This window comes from Carettochelys insculpta, chromosome 5 (genome assembly GCF_033958435.1).
Source record: "Carettochelys insculpta isolate YL-2023 chromosome 5, ASM3395843v1, whole genome shotgun sequence".
Taxonomy (NCBI): domain Eukaryota; kingdom Metazoa; phylum Chordata; order Testudines; family Carettochelyidae; genus Carettochelys; species Carettochelys insculpta.
In genome coordinates, this window is record NC_134141.1 from 82593996 (window position 1) to 82612705 (window position 18710).

The 18710-nt window shown below is 41.3% G+C and overlaps 1 protein-coding gene across 2 annotated transcripts in view; it reads right to left on the minus strand.

Annotated features, from left to right (window-relative positions):
* The window catches only part of CCDC125 (coiled-coil domain containing 125), a 48468-nt gene that overhangs the window by 16998 nt on the left and 12760 nt on the right, over positions 1-18710 (minus strand). For both annotated transcript variants that reach the window (XM_074994220.1, XM_074994219.1), the window contains exons 5-8: positions 15002-15079; positions 12427-12512; positions 7715-7797; positions 1538-1653 (exon numbers count right to left, since the gene is read on the minus strand). In XM_074994220.1, the coding sequence (XP_074850321.1) occupies positions 1538-1653; positions 7715-7797; positions 12427-12512; positions 15002-15079 (363 nt within the window). The remainder of the gene's footprint in view (positions 1-1537; positions 1654-7714; positions 7798-12426; positions 12513-15001; positions 15080-18710) is intronic.

The following is an 18710-nucleotide window of genomic DNA, read 5'->3' on the forward strand; positions in this document are numbered from 1 at the left end:
AATGCGATTGTACCTAAGGGCTTGACTGTAAACAACGGATCTAGTTATGTGTGCAGAATGGAAGCTAGAAGCATGTAGGTAAGTATAGCGATCAGTGGGTTTCCGGTACAGTGTGGTACCGATCAGGTCATCCTTGATTTGTACTGTAGTGTCCAGGAAATATATGTCTCATGTGGAGTAGTCAAGGCATAAGTTGATGGTGGGGTGCAGATTGTTAAAAGTCTCTGTGGAATTCTTCTAGCATCTCTATACCACGGGTCCAAATCATAAAGATGTCATCAATGTATCTTAAGTAGAGGAGGGATAATAGAGGGCGAGAGCTGAGGAATTGTTGTTCCAGGTCAGCCATAAATATATTAGCATATTGTGGGGCCATGTGGGTGCCCATAGCAGTGCCACTAATCTGGAGGTATAAATTGTCCCCAAATCGGAAATAATCGTGGGTGAGAACAAAGTTACAGAGGTCAGACACCAGATCGGCTGTGGTGGCATCAGGGATGGTATTCCTGATCGCTTGTAATCCATCTTTGTGTGGAATGTTAGTGTACAGAGCCTCTACATCCACTGTGGCAAGGATGGTGTTGTCAGGAACTTTTCCAATGTTTTGTAATTTCCTCAGGAAGTCAGTGGTATCTCGTAGATAGCTGGGAGTGTTGGTGGCACAGGATTTCAGGAGGGAGTCCACGTAACTGGATAGTCCGGTGGTGAGGGTGCCAATACCTGAAATAATCGGGCATTTGGGGTTTCCAGGTTTGTGGATTTTGGGAAGTAAATAGAATAATCCAGGCTGGTGCTCAGGTGGTGTGTCTGAGTGAATAAGGTCCCCAGTAGCAGCATGGAGTTCCTTAAGGAGTTGTTGTAATTTCTGTTTGAATTCCAAAGTGGGATCAGAGGAGAGAGGTCTGTGAAATTTGATGTTGGAGAGTTGTCTGGCTGCCTCCTGTTCATAGTCTGACTTATTCATAATGACAACAGCACCCCCTTTGTCAGCTGGTTTGATTATAATGTCTGCGTTATTTTTTGGGACTCTGGACAGCATAGGGTTCAGCATAGTTGAGATTGTGTCTCATTTGTTATTGTTTGCATATAATGTCAGTCTGAGCATGGTTGCGGAAGCACTGTACGTAGAAATCCAGACTTTCTAATTCTTGACTCCCCCCCAGCCCCCGCTTCTGCCCCTCTACTCTCTGATTTGCTCACCTTGATAATGTTTTTCTGATTTGGCAACCTTGATTACTATTTTTGGTTCTCTGTGCCTTAAATATTGAGTCTGTTCTGGTATGGCTATGGTCTGAAGAAGTGGGTCTGTCCCACGAAAGCTCATCACCTAATAAATTATTTTGTTAGCCTTTAAAGTGCTACTGGATTGCTTTTTTGGTTTGTATTCTGATGCATTATCAGCATTAAGTTTTGGAAGGAGATGTTTTGTGAAACTTCATTAATTGGCCAATAAACAGAATGTATATAAAAAAACCCCCGCATATCTTTCAACCAACCATACTTACTGAAATAAATAAAACAAAATTTTCATACTTACTTCAAGACCTGTTATTTCCATAAAGCCACTTTTATTAATGGACATGTTTTCCTGAATAATCTTCTGTTGTTTTACATCAAGCATTGCAAGAAACTCCAAGCACTGTTGATTCAAAACTATGAAATTCAACATTGAAAATAATTAGCTTTTCATGCTTCTGATCTCTCAATATCAGACAGTGCTTATCAAGAAATTACAGAAGAGCACCAGCTGTCCTAAATGTAAGCTAAAATCAGCCTTCAGTTCAAAGCTTGACTCTTCTGAGTGCTCTAAAATCCACAAAATTTGCTATATTGCATTTCAATTTGGTGTGCTTGTCATGGTGTCCCATCAGTGACTCAAATTTGGGGTCATTTGATCAAAGCATTTTTAAGATGAAACTCCAGAAAAAAACAGCTTCTCTTAAAATTGAGAGTTTCTTGCCTTTTTTTTTCTTTTTACATACAGAGAGCAATCAAATCATTGCATGGCTCAAATCACTGCATCAGGGACTTCAGTATTTAGCCATTATCCCAACAAAGAGCCTGGTACCCACCTGCCCTTTGGAGGAAATCAAATTCAAACATTATTTGAAAAAAAAATTCAAAGTTCTCAAAACGAGGAAATACAGAACAGGCAGTATCTGCCCTTCTGTGTTCAAACACTTAACTTACTCTCCTGAAAAAATACCACACCTGTGTAACTAAAACAACCACTTCCTGTTCTTTTACAGTCCTTTGACATTTGCACACAGGATACTACACAAACCTGTATTTTTCTCCTAGCCATCATTAAATCCACAGTGCTTTCTTATCCTGTCTCATTAATAACAACACCAATGGCAAGAAGATGCCAGTATTCTAACACTGACACAACTTAAAAAGTCTGTATCAAAATGATTTGAATACAGACTAGAATTTCAAGGTATATATGCACCCCTTTCCTTTGATAATACACATGTAGGGACTCAGACCCACACTTCCTCATATCAAAGACACAGCTCTATGATGCTCCTCAAACTAATCTCCAGATCTCCTCACATCACAATTACTTCAAGCTGCTCCAACTTGTTCTTCCACCATTCTCAGAACAGCACTCTTAACAGACTGAACGCAGATAGAGTATATGCATATAATTGTCAGGGACAGAGTTAAAGATGTGTGAGTATTTATATTAGCTCTGTATATCACCTTTCCTCTCATTCAGGACCACATGGCCACCTCTTTTTCCATTTACAATGACAGCAACAGCCTACTTCAAAAAGTAACAATAGGAAAATACTAATCAAATTTATTAGGGCTGTTGATTAACTGCAGTTAACTCACACAGTGAACTCAAAAATTAAATCACAATTTAAAATATCAAACCACAATTAATCACAGTTTTAATTAAACTGCTAAACAATATATAATACCAAATTAAATTTATTAAATATTTTTGGATGTTTTCCACATTTTCAAATAGATTGATTTAAATTACAACACAAACTATGAAGTGTGCAGTGCTCATTTTATATTTATTTTTATTATAAATATTTGCACTAAAAAATTAAAGAAATATCTTCCCATTCACCTAATACAAGTATTGTAGTGCAATCTCCATCATGAAATTTGAACTTACAAATGTAGATTGGTATACAAAAAAAGCATTTAAAACAAACCAATATAAAACTTTACAAGTCCACACAGTACTATTTCTTATTCAGCCAATCGCTCAAAGAAGTTTGTTTACATTTGCAGAAGGTAATGCTGTCCATTTGTTTATAACATCACCTGAAAATGAGAGCAAATATTTGCATAATACCATTGTAAATGGTTTTGCAATCTATTTACATGCTAAATGAGCTAAAGATTCATATGTGCTTTCATGCTTCAAATGTGGAAAACGTCCAAACATTTTTATACAAACGGTATTCTATTAGGCTGCGGCTACACTGCATTTCACTTTTGGAAGTGAAACGCAAATGACTGAGATCAAAAATGCAAATGAAGCACAGATTTAGGTATCTTGTGCCTCATTTGCATAGTGTCATGCGATCATGCTTCTGGAAGAGGCTTTTCTGGATGCAAAAATAGCCATGTAGATGGGGTTTCCTTCGAAAACAAACTTCATTTTTGAAAGAGCCCTTCTTCCTATTTTGTTTCAGGAAGACGGGTTCTTTCCAAAATGTGGTTTGTTTTTGAAGGAACCCTATCTACATGGCTCTTTTTGCTTCCGGAAAAGCCTCTTCTAGAAGCACAATCACACAATAATATGCAAATACGGTGTGAGTTATGTAAATCAGTGCTTCACTTGCATTTTCAATTTCACTCATTGGCATTCTGATTCCAAAAGCAGAATGCAATGTAGCCACAGCTTTACTGTTTAACTTTGATTAATCACATGATTAATTTTTCTAATTGCTTGATAGCCTCATTTTTAGCTGTACCAAAAGCAGCAATGTTGCTGCAAGCAAGGGACAGTCTTGCATCATACGGTCCAACCAGCTCTCGATAGACCAGTTAGGAACAGTTAAGAAGTAATCTTTTCTAAGTTGAGTATCCTACATTTTATGCTACGAGAATCTATAAGTTTACATATTAAAAACTAAAAGGTCCTGTTTTCACAACAGGGATTTATTCTGGCTTTTTTGGCCAAATGTTCTATTCTTCCACTGTTGTACAGGGAGAAAGATAGCTGTCTCTCACCACACTTGAAATGGCCATATGTTAATAGGGTTAAACTTTGTTAAATTCTTCAGGATTCTTTGGGATAAAAAGCATACTTAATAAAAAGATATTTATTTTGTTGTATCAGTATTCTCACATTCTACACTTAGACACCAGATTTCTTCTCAAGTGAAACTGCTGAACCTCATTTTACTAACAATTTAAAAATTCTCCAGTTTTAAGTATATTTCTACTCTAGGTTCTATAGCACTTACTTCCAGCATCAGCTTAATACAAATTAGCAAGTTTTCGTTCATGCTCCATTTCAACAATACAATTATTATGCTGTTGTCTGTTCTTTTTTTTCCTGAGTATATACACCCCCAACTTTTTTCCATAAAGTCTTCTAATAAAGCAGCTGAAACAATCTGATTTGGATCACTATTCAACACCTTTCAGCTGAAGACAAGGTAAATTGTGCATTTTATTTTTCTTTTCTACAAACTGTGTTGTTCAAAGAAAGAAATCAAGTTAGTTTCACTTTCTTAAACAAACTCACTTTACTTAGTTATATTTTACTACTTATCCTGATGGAAAAGATACCATGGTTCCTTTTGAAATTTACAGAAGAACCCTGAGATATGCACATTTGACTTGTGCATATCTCAGGTTAATGCAACTTTGAGTGGTGGGGAGCTGACACCTGGCTCTGGGCTGCCAGGCGCCTGCTTCCTGCCACTCAGAGGAAACTGCGCTAGTCAGTTTCCCAGCTCCTGTCAGGGATAGCAGCCGAGATCCCGACTCTCAGCTGCTGCCCCTGACAGAAACGGGGAAACCGCTCCTGTTAGGGGCAGCAGACTAGAGTCAGGCTGCTGCCTACAACAGGAGCGGTTTGGCTTCCCAGTCCCTGGGAGTGGTGGGGAGCTGGGAACCAGGCGGCAGCCTGGCGCCTGGCTCCTGTCCACTGGCAGGAACTAGGAAACTGACCAGCACATTGCTCCCACAAGGGAGCAGGGAGCCAGGTTGCTGCCTGGTTCCCAGCTCCCCACCACTCTGTGAGCCAGGAAACTGACCAGCACTGATCAGTTTCCTGGCTCCCGCAAGCCCAGGGGAGCCAGGAGCCAGGAGAAGGGCTACAGTGGCAAGTTTTAGTCTGAGCCTTCACAGGTTGTTGGGCTGTATGGGTGCCCAAAGTCGAAGTGTACAGTGTTGACGTATGCCTCAGTGCAGACTCTGTGGGTGCCAATTGGTTTGATGTCATTGGCACCGACTTCGGTTTCAATGTCCTCGGTGCAGGTTCCGGCCATACCGAGATCTTAGGTGACATAGGTTTATGCACCGGTTTTCCGGTGCCAACATTGTTTTTGGTGCCAGGGACAACTGTCTTGGTGCGGCAGCTTCCAGTGCCGATCATTTTGAGGTATGCAAATTCCTCAGTTCTGAGGCCTGCCCATGTGTCTGTGGTACATCGCTGGTTCCTGCTCTCTAGGCCGGTTGTCCCTTTTAGATCTAGAGGGATCATGGTTTTCAACCTCACTCGTCCTTTTTGTAGGTAGCACCAGCAAGGATCGAGTGGGAGAGGATCTCTTTTTCTTATGGCCAGAGGGAGTCAAAGAGGTTGCTTTGCGCTTTTTGAGGCAGTGATGGACCCGTGGGGTGGAAGAGGGGTGTCCGCTCAGGGGTCACAGGCCGAAGAGCCTTATCGAATAACATCATCTTTAGCCTCATCTCCCTATCTTTCATGGCTCTTGCAGTCGGTTGGGAGCAGTGGCAACATTTTTGAGGTATATGGGCCTTCCCCACACAGCAAATGCATTTGCTGTATCCATCAGAAGCTGCCATGGTTTTGCAGCATGAATCACACTTCCTAAAACCTGTTGCAGGCATTTTTTTTTCATTTCTTTTTTATGAATAACAATGGTATATATGTATTATTATTTCACTTTTTTTTTGGAATATCAAACAATAGTTAATAGTACTTGCAGTCTCAATGATCGTTAACAGTCAATAAGAGCTGCTTATAAGTAATTCGCAGATAAGTTAAACTTGTTAATAATTCCTCCTTTCTGACGTCTTTCTCCTTTTTTTTTTTAAACTATATACAATAATAAAACTCTGAAAACACTGTAAAAACAGGTAAAACAAACTATATACAGATGATTTTTTAATTTTTGTTTCAGACGTGTGGAGCACAAGCAAAGTCTGTCCACAGCTGCTGGTGGTCTTTGAGAAACTAGCTTGGACCAGATCGTGCACCTGACCAAAAGTGTGTGAAGAGCTCGGTGTGCTCCTGCCCACGCGTTGTCCAGTTAGCTACAGGTTTAAAAAAAAACAAAACCCTCTGACCTGTGGCGCCAGGGCAGGCCCAACACCTGACATGGAGCACCCACAGGGACCACTCGAAGTAGTTTAGGCTCCAAAGTTCAACTTTTCTTAGAATACTGAGCTCTCTTCAAAGAGCTTTTTAAAACGTTTAAGACCACAACTGTCTGAGAAATTATATAAAATTTGTGAAAAATTACCTCTACCCAAAATTAATTAACCAAAACTGATTTGCTATAGGTCAGGTCTAATAAGTGGACAGATAATAAGGTGATATGCAATTCTACCCATCAGTCCCTTCTTAGGTCTTAAATGAAAGAAACTTGTGGGAAAAGGGGCAGAAAAGATGGACACAATAGCAGCAATCTTTGCCACCATCATGCTTGCCATGCCACCACCATCATCCTGATTCTGAGGGATATCCTGACCAGACCAGTCTAAAAAGAAGAACCTGGATAACATCACCACCTCTATGCGCTCAATCCCAAACACCATCTAGGAGGCAATGGGATCAGACTTACAATAGCTCTAACCTACCTCAAGGAATTATTTTCCCATATGGGCAACCATTACTATATTTGACCACTTCTTAGATGGTGTCATATAAGCAGATTTTCCTTCTATAAAAGGATGTTTAATAACATGTTTGCCATGGTACTAAGCTGGCTGTGCCTTATTTAACATTCTGTAAAGTTGAACAATGCGTTATGATAATACCTCTGGCCCACATATTCCATCTAAATTAATACAACAAACCTCTTATGCCTAATAATGTTACAATTTGTATTTAGATTCCTCTTACATTCTGCAAACCTGAAGAAGAGCCCCGTGAGGCTGTCCGTTCCTTCATTGGCACCTAATCCAATAAAAGCTATTGCCTCACCCATCTTGGCCGTGTCTACACGTGCCCCAAACTTCGAAATGGCCATGCAAATGGCCATTTCGAAGTTTACTAATGAAGCGCTGAAATGCATATTCAGCGCTTCATTAGCATGCGGGCGGCAGCGGCGCTTCGAAATTGACGCGCCTTGCCGCTGCGCGGCGCGTCCAGACGGGGCTCCTTTTCGAAAGGGCCCCGCCTACTTCGAAGTCCCCTTATTCCCATGGAATGGCCCATTTGCATGGCCATTTCGAAGTTTGGGGCACGTGTAGATGTAGCCCTTGTGTGTCTGATGAAAAACAATACTTTTAAAAAGGAAAAATTACTGTGAATGCGGTGTTTGCTTACTTCCATTTTCAGATTTGAGAGTTCTGACTTCATCTGTTCTGAGTTTCAATGTTTCCTTAAGAGCTGCATTTTCACAATATATCCTGTAGAAGTTGGAAATAAACACAAACTTTACTAGTTTTGAAATAATTACTTAAAAATCAGCCTTCAAGTTAAAAAAAATCATGTCTTAAAATGTTTTCCTCAACTTTTTTATAAATATCAATTAGATTACTGAAAGATTAGAGGAAAATCCCTGTTCTCCTTTTTTTTCCCAGTTTTCTTACTCTATAGCTGGGCCTACATGGAGCTCTGCCCAGCACCGCTGCCAGCAGAGGTATGCAAAGTGAGCTTCTTGGGATTGCAAATGGCTGTCCATTTGCATACTCCCAAAGCTCATTACCATAGCCACATGAGAGTTCAGTGCTGGCAGAAGCAGGTGCCAACACTGCAGAGGCCATGTGGACTGTTCCCAGTCCTTTATGCCTCAAATGTCTGAGGTATAAGGGACTGGTGACAGAGGAGGTATTTAGCCAGCAGAGGCATGTCGACAAGGCTTCTGCAGTCCCAGCACCCGCTTCTGCCAGCACCGAATTCCTGCGTGGCTATGGTAATGAGCTTTACGAGAATGCAAATGGGCAGCCATTTGCAATCCCAAGAAGCACACTTTGCATAGCTCTGTCAGCAGCAGCACTGGGCAGAGCTCTGTGTAGACATAAACTCTGGCACTAGAAGTCTGTATGTGTAATCACTTTCCTCTTGAATTGGAGAATATTTCCCACAGCAAAGGAAAGAAAAAGAAAAGCCCATCTACAACAAAAAGATACTAAATCATAAAGTACCAAAAACTGGCAGAGGGTTGAGGCAGATAGCAAATAGAAAACCTGAAATTAAATGTAGATATTAAGCTGATAATGACTCTTTGGCTACGTCTACACGTGAAGCCTACATCGAAATAGCTTATTTCGATGTAGCAACATCAAAATAGGCTATTTCGATGAATAACGTCTACACGTCCTCCAGGGCTGGCAATGTCGATGTTCAACTTCGACGTTGCACAGCACAACATCGAAATAGGCGCTGCGAGGGAAGGTCTACACGGCAAAGTAGCACACATCGAAATAAGGGTGCCAGGCACAGCTGCAGACAGGGTCACAGGGTGGACTCAACAGCAAGCCGCTCCCTTAAAGGGCCCCTCCCAGACACAGTTGCACTAAACAACACAAGATCCACAGAGCCGACAACTGGTTGCAGACCCTGTGCATGCAGCATGGATCCCCAGCTGCCGCAGCAGCAGCCAGAAGCCCTGGGCTAAGGGCTGCTGCCCACGGTGACCATAGAGCCCCGCAGGGGCTCGAGAGAGAGCGTCTCTCAACCCCTCAGCTGATGGCCGCCATGGCGGACCCCACTATTTCGAAGTTGCGGGATGCGCAACGACTACGTTGAACGTCGAAGTAGGGCGCTATTCCTATCCCCTCATGGGGTTAGCGGCTTTGACGTCTCGCCGCCTAACGTCGAAGTTAACTTCGAAATAGCGCCCGACGCGTGTAGCCGTGACGGGCGCTATTTCGAAGTTAGTGCCGCTACTTCGAAGTAGCGTGCACGTGTAGACACAGCTTTTAACTGTCAATTATTCTTCCTCGTAGATTCTGCTAATATTTAATATACTGCCCATTACAGATTAGACAGGAAAAAAAAAGATTAATATGCCAAAATGCATATTTGAAGGTTTTGCAAATAAGAAACATTTAAAAAATTGCAAGTAAAATGGAACATAAGTGCCTGAAAAACACCTTCACTAGAGAGAAAATGGAAACTACTATGTTGTCCCTGGAAAGAGTTATTAATTAGATATGTAAAAAATACATAATCATAGTACTTTGAAATATTTCCATAATGTCAATTAAAGGATAAATTACAGTGATTTTATTGCATCCAATTGCCTCTTACAGTAAGGTCTCAGAGTACGCGAAGGTTCCGTTTCATGCACCCTTGCGTAAACCTGGATTTCACGCAAGTTGGGGTCTGGCTTTTTCCCCAGTAGAACATGTGTTCTGCAGCTGGGGAAGCAGCAGAAAGGTAAGTCCTGGGGTGGGGGGGCAGTTGGGGAGGGTTAAGCCTGGCGGTGGAAGGCAGGCGGGGGGGTGGGCTAAGCCTGGGATGAGTTAGGGCTGCAGGGGAGTGAGGGGTGGAGTTGAGCGCGGGTGGTGAGCTGGGCTGCTGGGGGGCGGGGAGTTGAGCTGGAACCAGAGCCGTGCCTGAGTGGTGAGCCAACCGGGGGACGGGGGGCTGCACCAAAGCCGTGCGGGGCAGATGGGCAGCTTGTGAGCCGGCAGAGGGATCGCACCAGAACCGTGCGGGGTGGGCAGCTTGTGAGCTGGCGGGAGGTCGGGGGGTCGCACAGAAGCTGCACAAGGCGGGGGGTGGCTTGTGAGCTGGCATGGGGGTCATGCTGGAGCAACGAAGGGTGGGTGGGCGGGCAGGCAGGCAGCTTGTGAGCCGGCAGGGGGGATCGCACCAGAGCTGCACGGGGCGGGTTGGAGGGCAGCTTGTGGGCTGGCAGGGGGGTTGGGCCAGAGCCATGAGCGGCAGCGGGGGAGGCTTGAACCAGAGCTGCTTGCAAGTGGTTTAAACCAGGCCGGGGGATGGGGTCAGGGTCAGACGTGTAAGAGCGGGGTCGTGCACTCTGAGTTTGTGTACTCTGAGACCTTACTGTACAATATGGCTTTGTCCTTATCATACAATGCAAACTTTCTGTTTTAAGTACAATTCTAAGTCACAGCTGTACTTTTAATTCTTGAGAACATCAAAATGTAATACATTTCACCTTGTATTTAAGCATTTCCCATTTCTGGAAGAGAAAGGGCCATATGCCTTGTTCTGATGTTGTATAAATATTTAAGACTTTCCCTGGCACGTCTCTGGAGTTTTTATTAAATTGCATTTAATTATTTCTCTTAGTTTTTTGTATTTATTTATTTATTTATTTATTTTTACACAGTTAACTGGTGGACTGACTTTTTCCTTTAAAGATGTATTACAGAGACATAACCACAATCTTCTTATCTTGTCCCAGGTATCAAAAAATGCTTGCAAAACTTAATGAGCTGTTCAATTATTGCAGCTTTTTACAGCCATTTGTCAATTTCTGTTCCAATCTAACTTTATTCTGGCCCACTCAGCAACTCTTACGAGTCAGCACACAAGTTCCTCTTATTTGCAATTCTAAACATTAACAGCATACCAGTATATCTTTTTTTTTCCTGTCCCTTTTGTGTGAGATCAGCTGAGGTGCTCATGTTAAGACACTCATGATTTAAATGAGAAGAGTCTGACAGAAAGCCTTCATGTGAGAAGCCCTTACTTCTGGAACTTCCTTACTCATTAAGATAGACAAAGGCAGAGTATGAACTCCAGGACATGCCAAAAGGGCTATTATACCTAAGGTTTCAAGAAGACAGGATGTATTAGGAGGATGTAGGTATTTTTAAAGAATATTTGTTGACAATCCCAATAGGTTAGATGACTAGTAAAAGAGCTAATAATCTGCAAATCTAACAAAGAAATACATTGTAATTAACAAATTTACAACCAGTTATCCCTTGCTTGTAGGTATATTTAAAAAAAAATCTAAAATAATTTTCACTGAAATAACTGAAATTCTGCTGTTTGGACTTCAGAGAAGTTACACATCTTTAACTAGTCAAAAGAAAAAGTCTGCTTGCAGACTGCTTGTTAGTGCTTCCAGTGTCTGTTACTAATTCAGTGTTTTTGGTTTGTCCTATAAACCCAAACAAGTAACAGCTGCTGACAGTCAAAAAACAATTTTTATTTAAATGTGGGGCAAGTAATAGTATCACACTCCACTTGAGCACACTGTTACCCATGGAGATATATCTATCTTGTAGAACTGGAAGGGACCCTGACAGGTCATTGAGTCCAGTCCCCTGCACTAACAGCAAGAGCAAGTACCATCCCTGACAGTTTTTTCCTTTTTTTGTTTTAATCTATTTGCCCCAGATGCCTAAATGGCCCCCTCAGGAACTGAACTCACCGCCCTGCGTTTAGCAAGCTAATGCTCAAACCACTGAGTACTCCCCCACTCCCACTGCATGGCTATAGCGTAGAACAGCGTTTCCCAAAGCGTGGCACATGTACCACTGGCGGTACTTGAAAGGATTTCAAGGGGTACGCAGAAGAAAATAAATTACTAAAAATCAGGAGATAAGCACTGGGAGAGGGGGTACGCCAATTAGGTCAAAGCCCCGAAAGGGGTAAATGAATGTTTTAAGTTTGGGAACAACGGTGTAGAAAATAAAAATGTAATTAACCATTGTGTGACACTACTGTATGCACAGCACACCAGCATTATTTTCTATATCTCATTAAATAAAATGTCAACTTATAAATAGTCCTCTACCAGCTGCTTAACATAAAGAAAGACAGGTTGAACTGAAAGTTCAAAGCACAAAAGCCACTTACCACATATTTGCCAAACAAGAGTAAAGAATTGTGAGTTATCAACTTTAATGCTCAGTACTTAACAACAGACATGTCTAGCATATTGATGAATATTAAATGCTTTCTGAGAGCCACAAGAAATTTTTAAAAATACCAAGAAGGGACAAAAAATCTGGCATGTTGAGGCATGCAGATGACATTAGAAAAATTTAATGCAAGTGTCAACGTGTTATTTAAAAATTGAAAGAGACTCCAGAATTTTATTTAAATACCTGTCACATTTTTCTGCCCACGTTTCTTCCATGTTTTTAAATCTTTCTTGCTCAAATTCAATTTCCCATTGCAAAGCATTTATTTCCTAACAAGAAAAAATAGCAACAGTTAATTACAGGGAGGAGTCTAAAAGCACCATAATATTTAGGTTTCTTTAAGACATTTCTATGTGCTATACTTTTTTACCCAAGGAAATTCTTGATTCTGACTTCCCTAACATTAAGTGTTCATTTCCACTCTCAGTTACTGAGCCAACTAACAATTCTCTTTAAATTGAATCTGTCTTTAAAAATACTTAATCTGTAATTTTATGATTAGGTAGAGAATAACTATATAGAAGATTTAAAGATAAACACACCTAGATAAATAATGCAGAAGATATCAGCAGGCACCCTCCAGATATGGAATATTTACTCAGATTTACTATATACTGCCAGTGGAGCTCCATGTCCCCCGGGCTGGAGCTGCTGGTGGGACTCAATCCTTGCGGGTGGGGCTGCCAGCGGGCTCTCAGCTTGGTAAGGCAGCAAGTCCGGTCCCCATAGGGTGCTGGCACCCAGGACTCCCCCACCTCCAGAGATGCCAGTGAGGAGCAAGTGTGGCTGCCCAAGGGTGGGGGGTTGGTGCAGGATGGTGCTGCTGTCACTCATTAACACAGTACAGCCGAGGGTCACCACCTCCCTACTGTACAGCAGCACCAAATTCCGTGGCCAGTAGAGCAGCAAGGCAGAGGTGGCGATGCAGGTAAGCCTCTGAAGCTCCCCTGCTTGCCCCCCGCAAGAGTCTCTTCCCCCTTCAAGTTACCCCTGAGGTGTCCCTCCCTCCCTTGAGTCCCCCCGCTTCCCCTCCTGTGGTCCTCCCTCAGGTTGCAGGGGCCCTGCTAATTGCAAGGGTGGAAAGTGGGGCCTGACATAAAAAGTTTGCTCATTCCAGCCTTATTGAAAACCAACAGTTTACACGTTGTTTTACGTATTAGAAACAACCAGTTCCACCTGTGCAAACACTTACTTCGGCTGTAGCCACCACAAAGGGGTGGCCCTGCTATCTCATGATAACACTTGAGTATGATACCTTGTTCTACACTCACCTTTAAGGAAGATTCCCCAAAAACATCAGGTTTATGGAGAAAGTGATAGTGTCAGCTGCTTTCAAATAGTAGTTTTATATTGGGAGAGGGACCAAGTGATTATCCTCCTTCTAACATGCTGTCATTCCAAATAATCCCTTTGCTTTAACACACAGAACAGTATTAGGAGTGGCACGCTTAAATAGCTTTAGGCACAAGAATAACTGAGTCAGAGAACCTGGTTATAACACAGTTTTGTATTTTCTACATCCGGCCTATACTACATATTTTAAATATTACAGCCAGCAGCTATGACTCAGTTTTATTTGCAGTACAAACTGATCTTCAAGATAGAATCCATGTGTTGAAGCAACTATGCCAGCAATTTTCCTCACGCATTCATGTAATCCCCATGCCTTATTCAACAGGAAAAACTGCCTCCTTGTGGCATATTACAGTATACATTTACTGTAAGTCTTCACTTGGAGAATTCTGAATCCATATTTGAATGGAACCTTTTGTATTTGTCTAAATTCCACTTGTATATCTGTAAAATGCCCATGTATTGGACACATTAAAGGCTCAGTAACAACCATAATACCTCAATTAAGTTCCTTATAACAGTGTTTAATAATCTGTTTGAGACCAAACAATAATATTTTTTATGTGGAACACCTATGAAAATTTTCTTTAAAAAAATTGTCAGACCAAAACAAAACCAAACAGCAACACAACAGCAAAAACAAAATGAAACAATTTGATCAGGTACCATAGCAATGAAGAAGTAACATTGTATCTGGATTTAATAACAGAAAATATACACCATCAGTGTATTTTTCCAAATGCTCACGGCACACCTGCAATTTTTTCACGGAACACCAGTGTTCCACAGAACACAGTTTAAGAAACACTGCCTTGGAAAGACAGATTAGAGATACAAGCTTAAGGCTTTAAAAAGTTAGTTCAAATAGTTTATGTTACTATATTTGCCTTCATCTTTCTACACCAACTGCAGATGGATCTACATTTATATTCCTGTTCTCAGAATGTCTTCCCCAGCCTTGCTCTTGAGTGTGAAAAAGCCATTAATCCACTCATAACAAATGAGAAAATAACTAAAGTTGGAGTGTTGGACACCTAACTCTCTGAAGTACCTTTAAAAATCCCAACCTATATACAAACCACTGTCAAATGCACAAAATGAACAAGCTGAAAAACGTTTTTTCTAATGTCTTTTGATTAATTGGAAGAATTATTTGTAGATAGTAGGTACAAATGTTCAGACATAAATGAGGTAAGTTAACACTGTCTCCTTAAAGCTAAATGGGATGAGACTACTGTCAGCAAAACCTAAAATCAAAATAAAGTCAGATATGTCTTACAGTCCAAAATAGAGGGACCATCTTTGTAACTGCTAAATAAATCCTACATTATTGGTTTAGCCCTACAAATTACAAGGACTATGATTTCAGAGTGAGTTTGCAGAGATGAGAAGTCTGCACTCTTACCTTTTCTAAAGCTCTCTTTTGTTCCTCAGTTTTTTGAAGAAATGCTTTTGTATGACTAGTGGCTTTATTAAACACTGTCTGTGAAAAAGATAAATAACAAGATGATATAGACAAGATATAACTAAATCAATGTATTATATCATATGGAAATTGCAGTTCTAGACTTACAGGTGGTATAAAGAATTACAAGTTCTAGCAGCCATTGGAAGAAGGAAGGGCAAAGGAAGCAAGATAGGAATTACAATAATATGTTCTTAAGGTTTAACCCTGCTTTCAGCCCCATATCCCCTGACTTACAAGTCCCGCAGGCCACATCACTCAGGAGAGCTGAGTGGGGGAAAGAGGAGGGGTAGGGACAGAGCAGGGACAGGAAGAGATGAGGCAGGGCCTACGGTGGAAGGGACTGTCCCATCCATTACCCAGGCTATGACTGGCACAGGAAGGAGGAGGTCATGTGGTTTGTGCCCTTCCTGTGTCCTTGTCAGCAGCTGACCCAGTGCAATGTGTGAAGAAGTATTTCCTTTTGTTTGTTTTACACCTGCTATATATTAAATTTCATTGGGTAATCCTAGTTTTTGTATTATGTCCAAGTTTAAAGACCTTTATTTACAGATGTCTATTGTATTACTCATTAGTTGTAACTTTTCTAAGATGGACAGTCCCAGACTTCTGAATCTTTGCTTCCGTGGAAACTATTTCATATCACTAATAATTTTTGTTGCCCTTCTTTGTAACTTTTCCAGTTCCAATATATCTTTTTTGAGATGGGGCAACCAAAAGTAAATGAAATACTTAAGGTGTGAACATACCGCAGATTTACATAGTGATATTATTATATTTTCCCTTTTGTTATTTCTCTCTTTCCCAGCAGTTCTGTAGGTTCCATTAACTTTTTTGACAGCTGCTGCACATTGAATGGATATTTTCATAGAACTAGTCATGAGGATTCCAAGATTTCTTCCTTCAATGGTAACAGCTAATTTAGAACCCATCAGTTTGAAAGTATAGTTGGGATAATTTTTTCCAATGTGCATTACGTAGAGCGACCATATCTCCCTATCCCAAATATGGGAAAGGGAGATATGGGCAGAAAGGGGGGCTCCTCTGAGCTCCACCAAGCCCTGGGGAGCTGAGAAGAAGGTGGCAGCCACCGGCCCTCCCCTGGAGCCCCAGGGACTCAGAGCCCAGGGAAGCAGCAGCCACCAGCCTTCCCTGGGAGCCCCAGGGAAAGCAGCAGCCCTCAGTGCCCCCAGAGCCTTAGGGAAGTGGCAGGGATGCAGCGGCCACTCACGCTCCCCTGCTTCCCCGAGGCTCAGGGAATTAACTGCTGCCAGCAACTGTACCTGCACAGCTGCTGGCGGAAAAGGACAGCCAGGGGGAGGGCCCAAATATGGGACCATTAGTCTCTTTTAAAAAATAAGTAGGGACATCTTTTTGGCATCCCAAATACAGGACCATGCCACCTAATACTGGACAGATGGTCATCCTAGCATTACCTCACACTTACCCACAATGAATTTCTTCCACAATTTTTTTGCCCAGTTTTGTGAGAACCCTTTGTAACTCTTCAGTAAGTTTTGGACTTAGCTATCTTCAATAACATCTGAAAATGTTGCTACCTCACTCACCCCATTTTCCAGATCATTCATGAATACATCGAACAGCACTGGTCTCAGCTCACATCATTGGAGAATATCACTATTTGCATCACACAATTGCAAAAACTAATAATTTATTCCTACCCGTTGTTTCCTGTCTTTTAAGTAGTTACTGATCTATAAGAGAGCCTTCCTTCTTATCCCACAATTGCTTAGTATGCTTATGAGCCTTTGGTGAAAGACCCTGTCAAAGCCTTTCTGAAAATTCAAGTACACTATTTCAACCAAGTCACCTCTTGTCTGCACGCTTGTTGCCACCATCAAAGAGTGATGAGACATGATTATCTTTTACAAAAGCCGTGTTGACACTTCTCAACATACCACATCTATCTTTGTGTCTGATAATTCTATTCTTTCCTGTCATTTCAACCAACCTGCCTGGTACTGAAGTTAGGCTTGCCAGCCTCTGGAAACTTTTTCAAAATTGGTGTTATATTAGATTCCCAAAAGCCATCTAGTACAAACACTGATTTATATGACAGAGTTATATACTTCAGGTAGCATTTCTGCAATTTCATATTTGAGCTCCTTCAGAACTCTTGGGTGAATACCATTTGGTCTTGGTGACGTATTACTGTTTAGCATCTCAATTTGTTCCAAAATCTCCTCTACTCTGATCCATCACCTGAAAAGAATTGCTCCATTGTGGGGATTGCCTCTATATTCTCTGCAGCAAAGACAGATACAAAAAGGTAATTTAACTTCTCTGCAGTTACCTTATTTTCCTTGAGTGCTCCTTTACCACTTCAATCATCCGGTAGCCTCAATGACTGTTTGGCAGGTTTCCTGCTTTTGATATAGCTACAGAAACGAACGTGATTTTTTTCCTTCTGCAAGTTGCTCTTCAGATTCTTCTTGGCCTCTCTTAACAAACTTTTACGCTTGCTTGAGAGAGTGTACACTTTTTCTATTTTCTCTCTAGATTTGACTTCCAATATTTAAAGAATACCCATATGCCTCTCTTCATCTCTTTTACTCTGCTGTTTAGCCATAGTGACTTTTGTGACCTCTTCCTGTCCCATTTTGTTTTTATTTGCGGCACTCATTTAATTTGAGCCTCTATTATGGTGTTTTAAATAATCTCCAGTTTCCAGGTATTTCACTCCTGTGATTGTTCTTTTTAATTTTCATTTAACTAACTTCCCCATTATTGGATAGTTCCCCCTTTTGGAAGTTAAATGCTACTGTGGTGAGTTTCTTTGGCATTTCCCCCCCACCGTGATGTTAATTTTAATTACATGAAAGTCAGTCTTATTGATTTTTTAGCAATATTCACCTCTTGGATGAGAACCTGTGCACCATTTCAAACCAAATCAAGTACCACCTGTCCCCTTGCGGGTTCCAGGACAAGCTACTCAAAGAAGCAGTTATTTATGGTGTATAGATGTGTTATTACTACACCCTTTCCTGAATTGATATATACCCAGACAATATGAGGATAGTTGAAACCCCCTTTATAGACCTTTCTAATCTACCCGAGCTTTCAGTCACTGTCAACACTGAGGTCATTTGGTTGAAGGTATATTCTTACTGCTATACTCTTATTGCTTAATCATGGAACTGCTATCAATACAGGTTCTATGGTACGCTTTGCCTCATTTAAGATTTTTACTTTGACTATACTTTGTCACATACGATGCCCTCCCCCATCAGCACAACACTCTGTCATTCCTGTGTATTTTGTACTCTGTTTTTCTGTGGTCCATTGACTATCCTCATTCATTCAATGATTAATATATCCGTATCCTCATTTAACTCTAGTTCGTCCATCTTGGTATTTACTTTTACCATTATAAACAAGCACGTGTATGTCTCGTCAGTACTCAGTTGCTTGCCTTCATGTGTTATATTTAAATGACTTATGTTTGATTGTTCCTCACTAGCTCCTGTCTGAACTTTACCAACTTCTTTCACCCACTTTAATAAATTGATCTCAAAGGGATGTCTCTACCTGAACCGAGTGCTCCTTAGCACCAGTCAGCTTTCCTCCAGCCTTTAGTTGAAACAACTCCTCTACAACCTTTTTAAATTTTCCACGCCAGCAGCCTGAG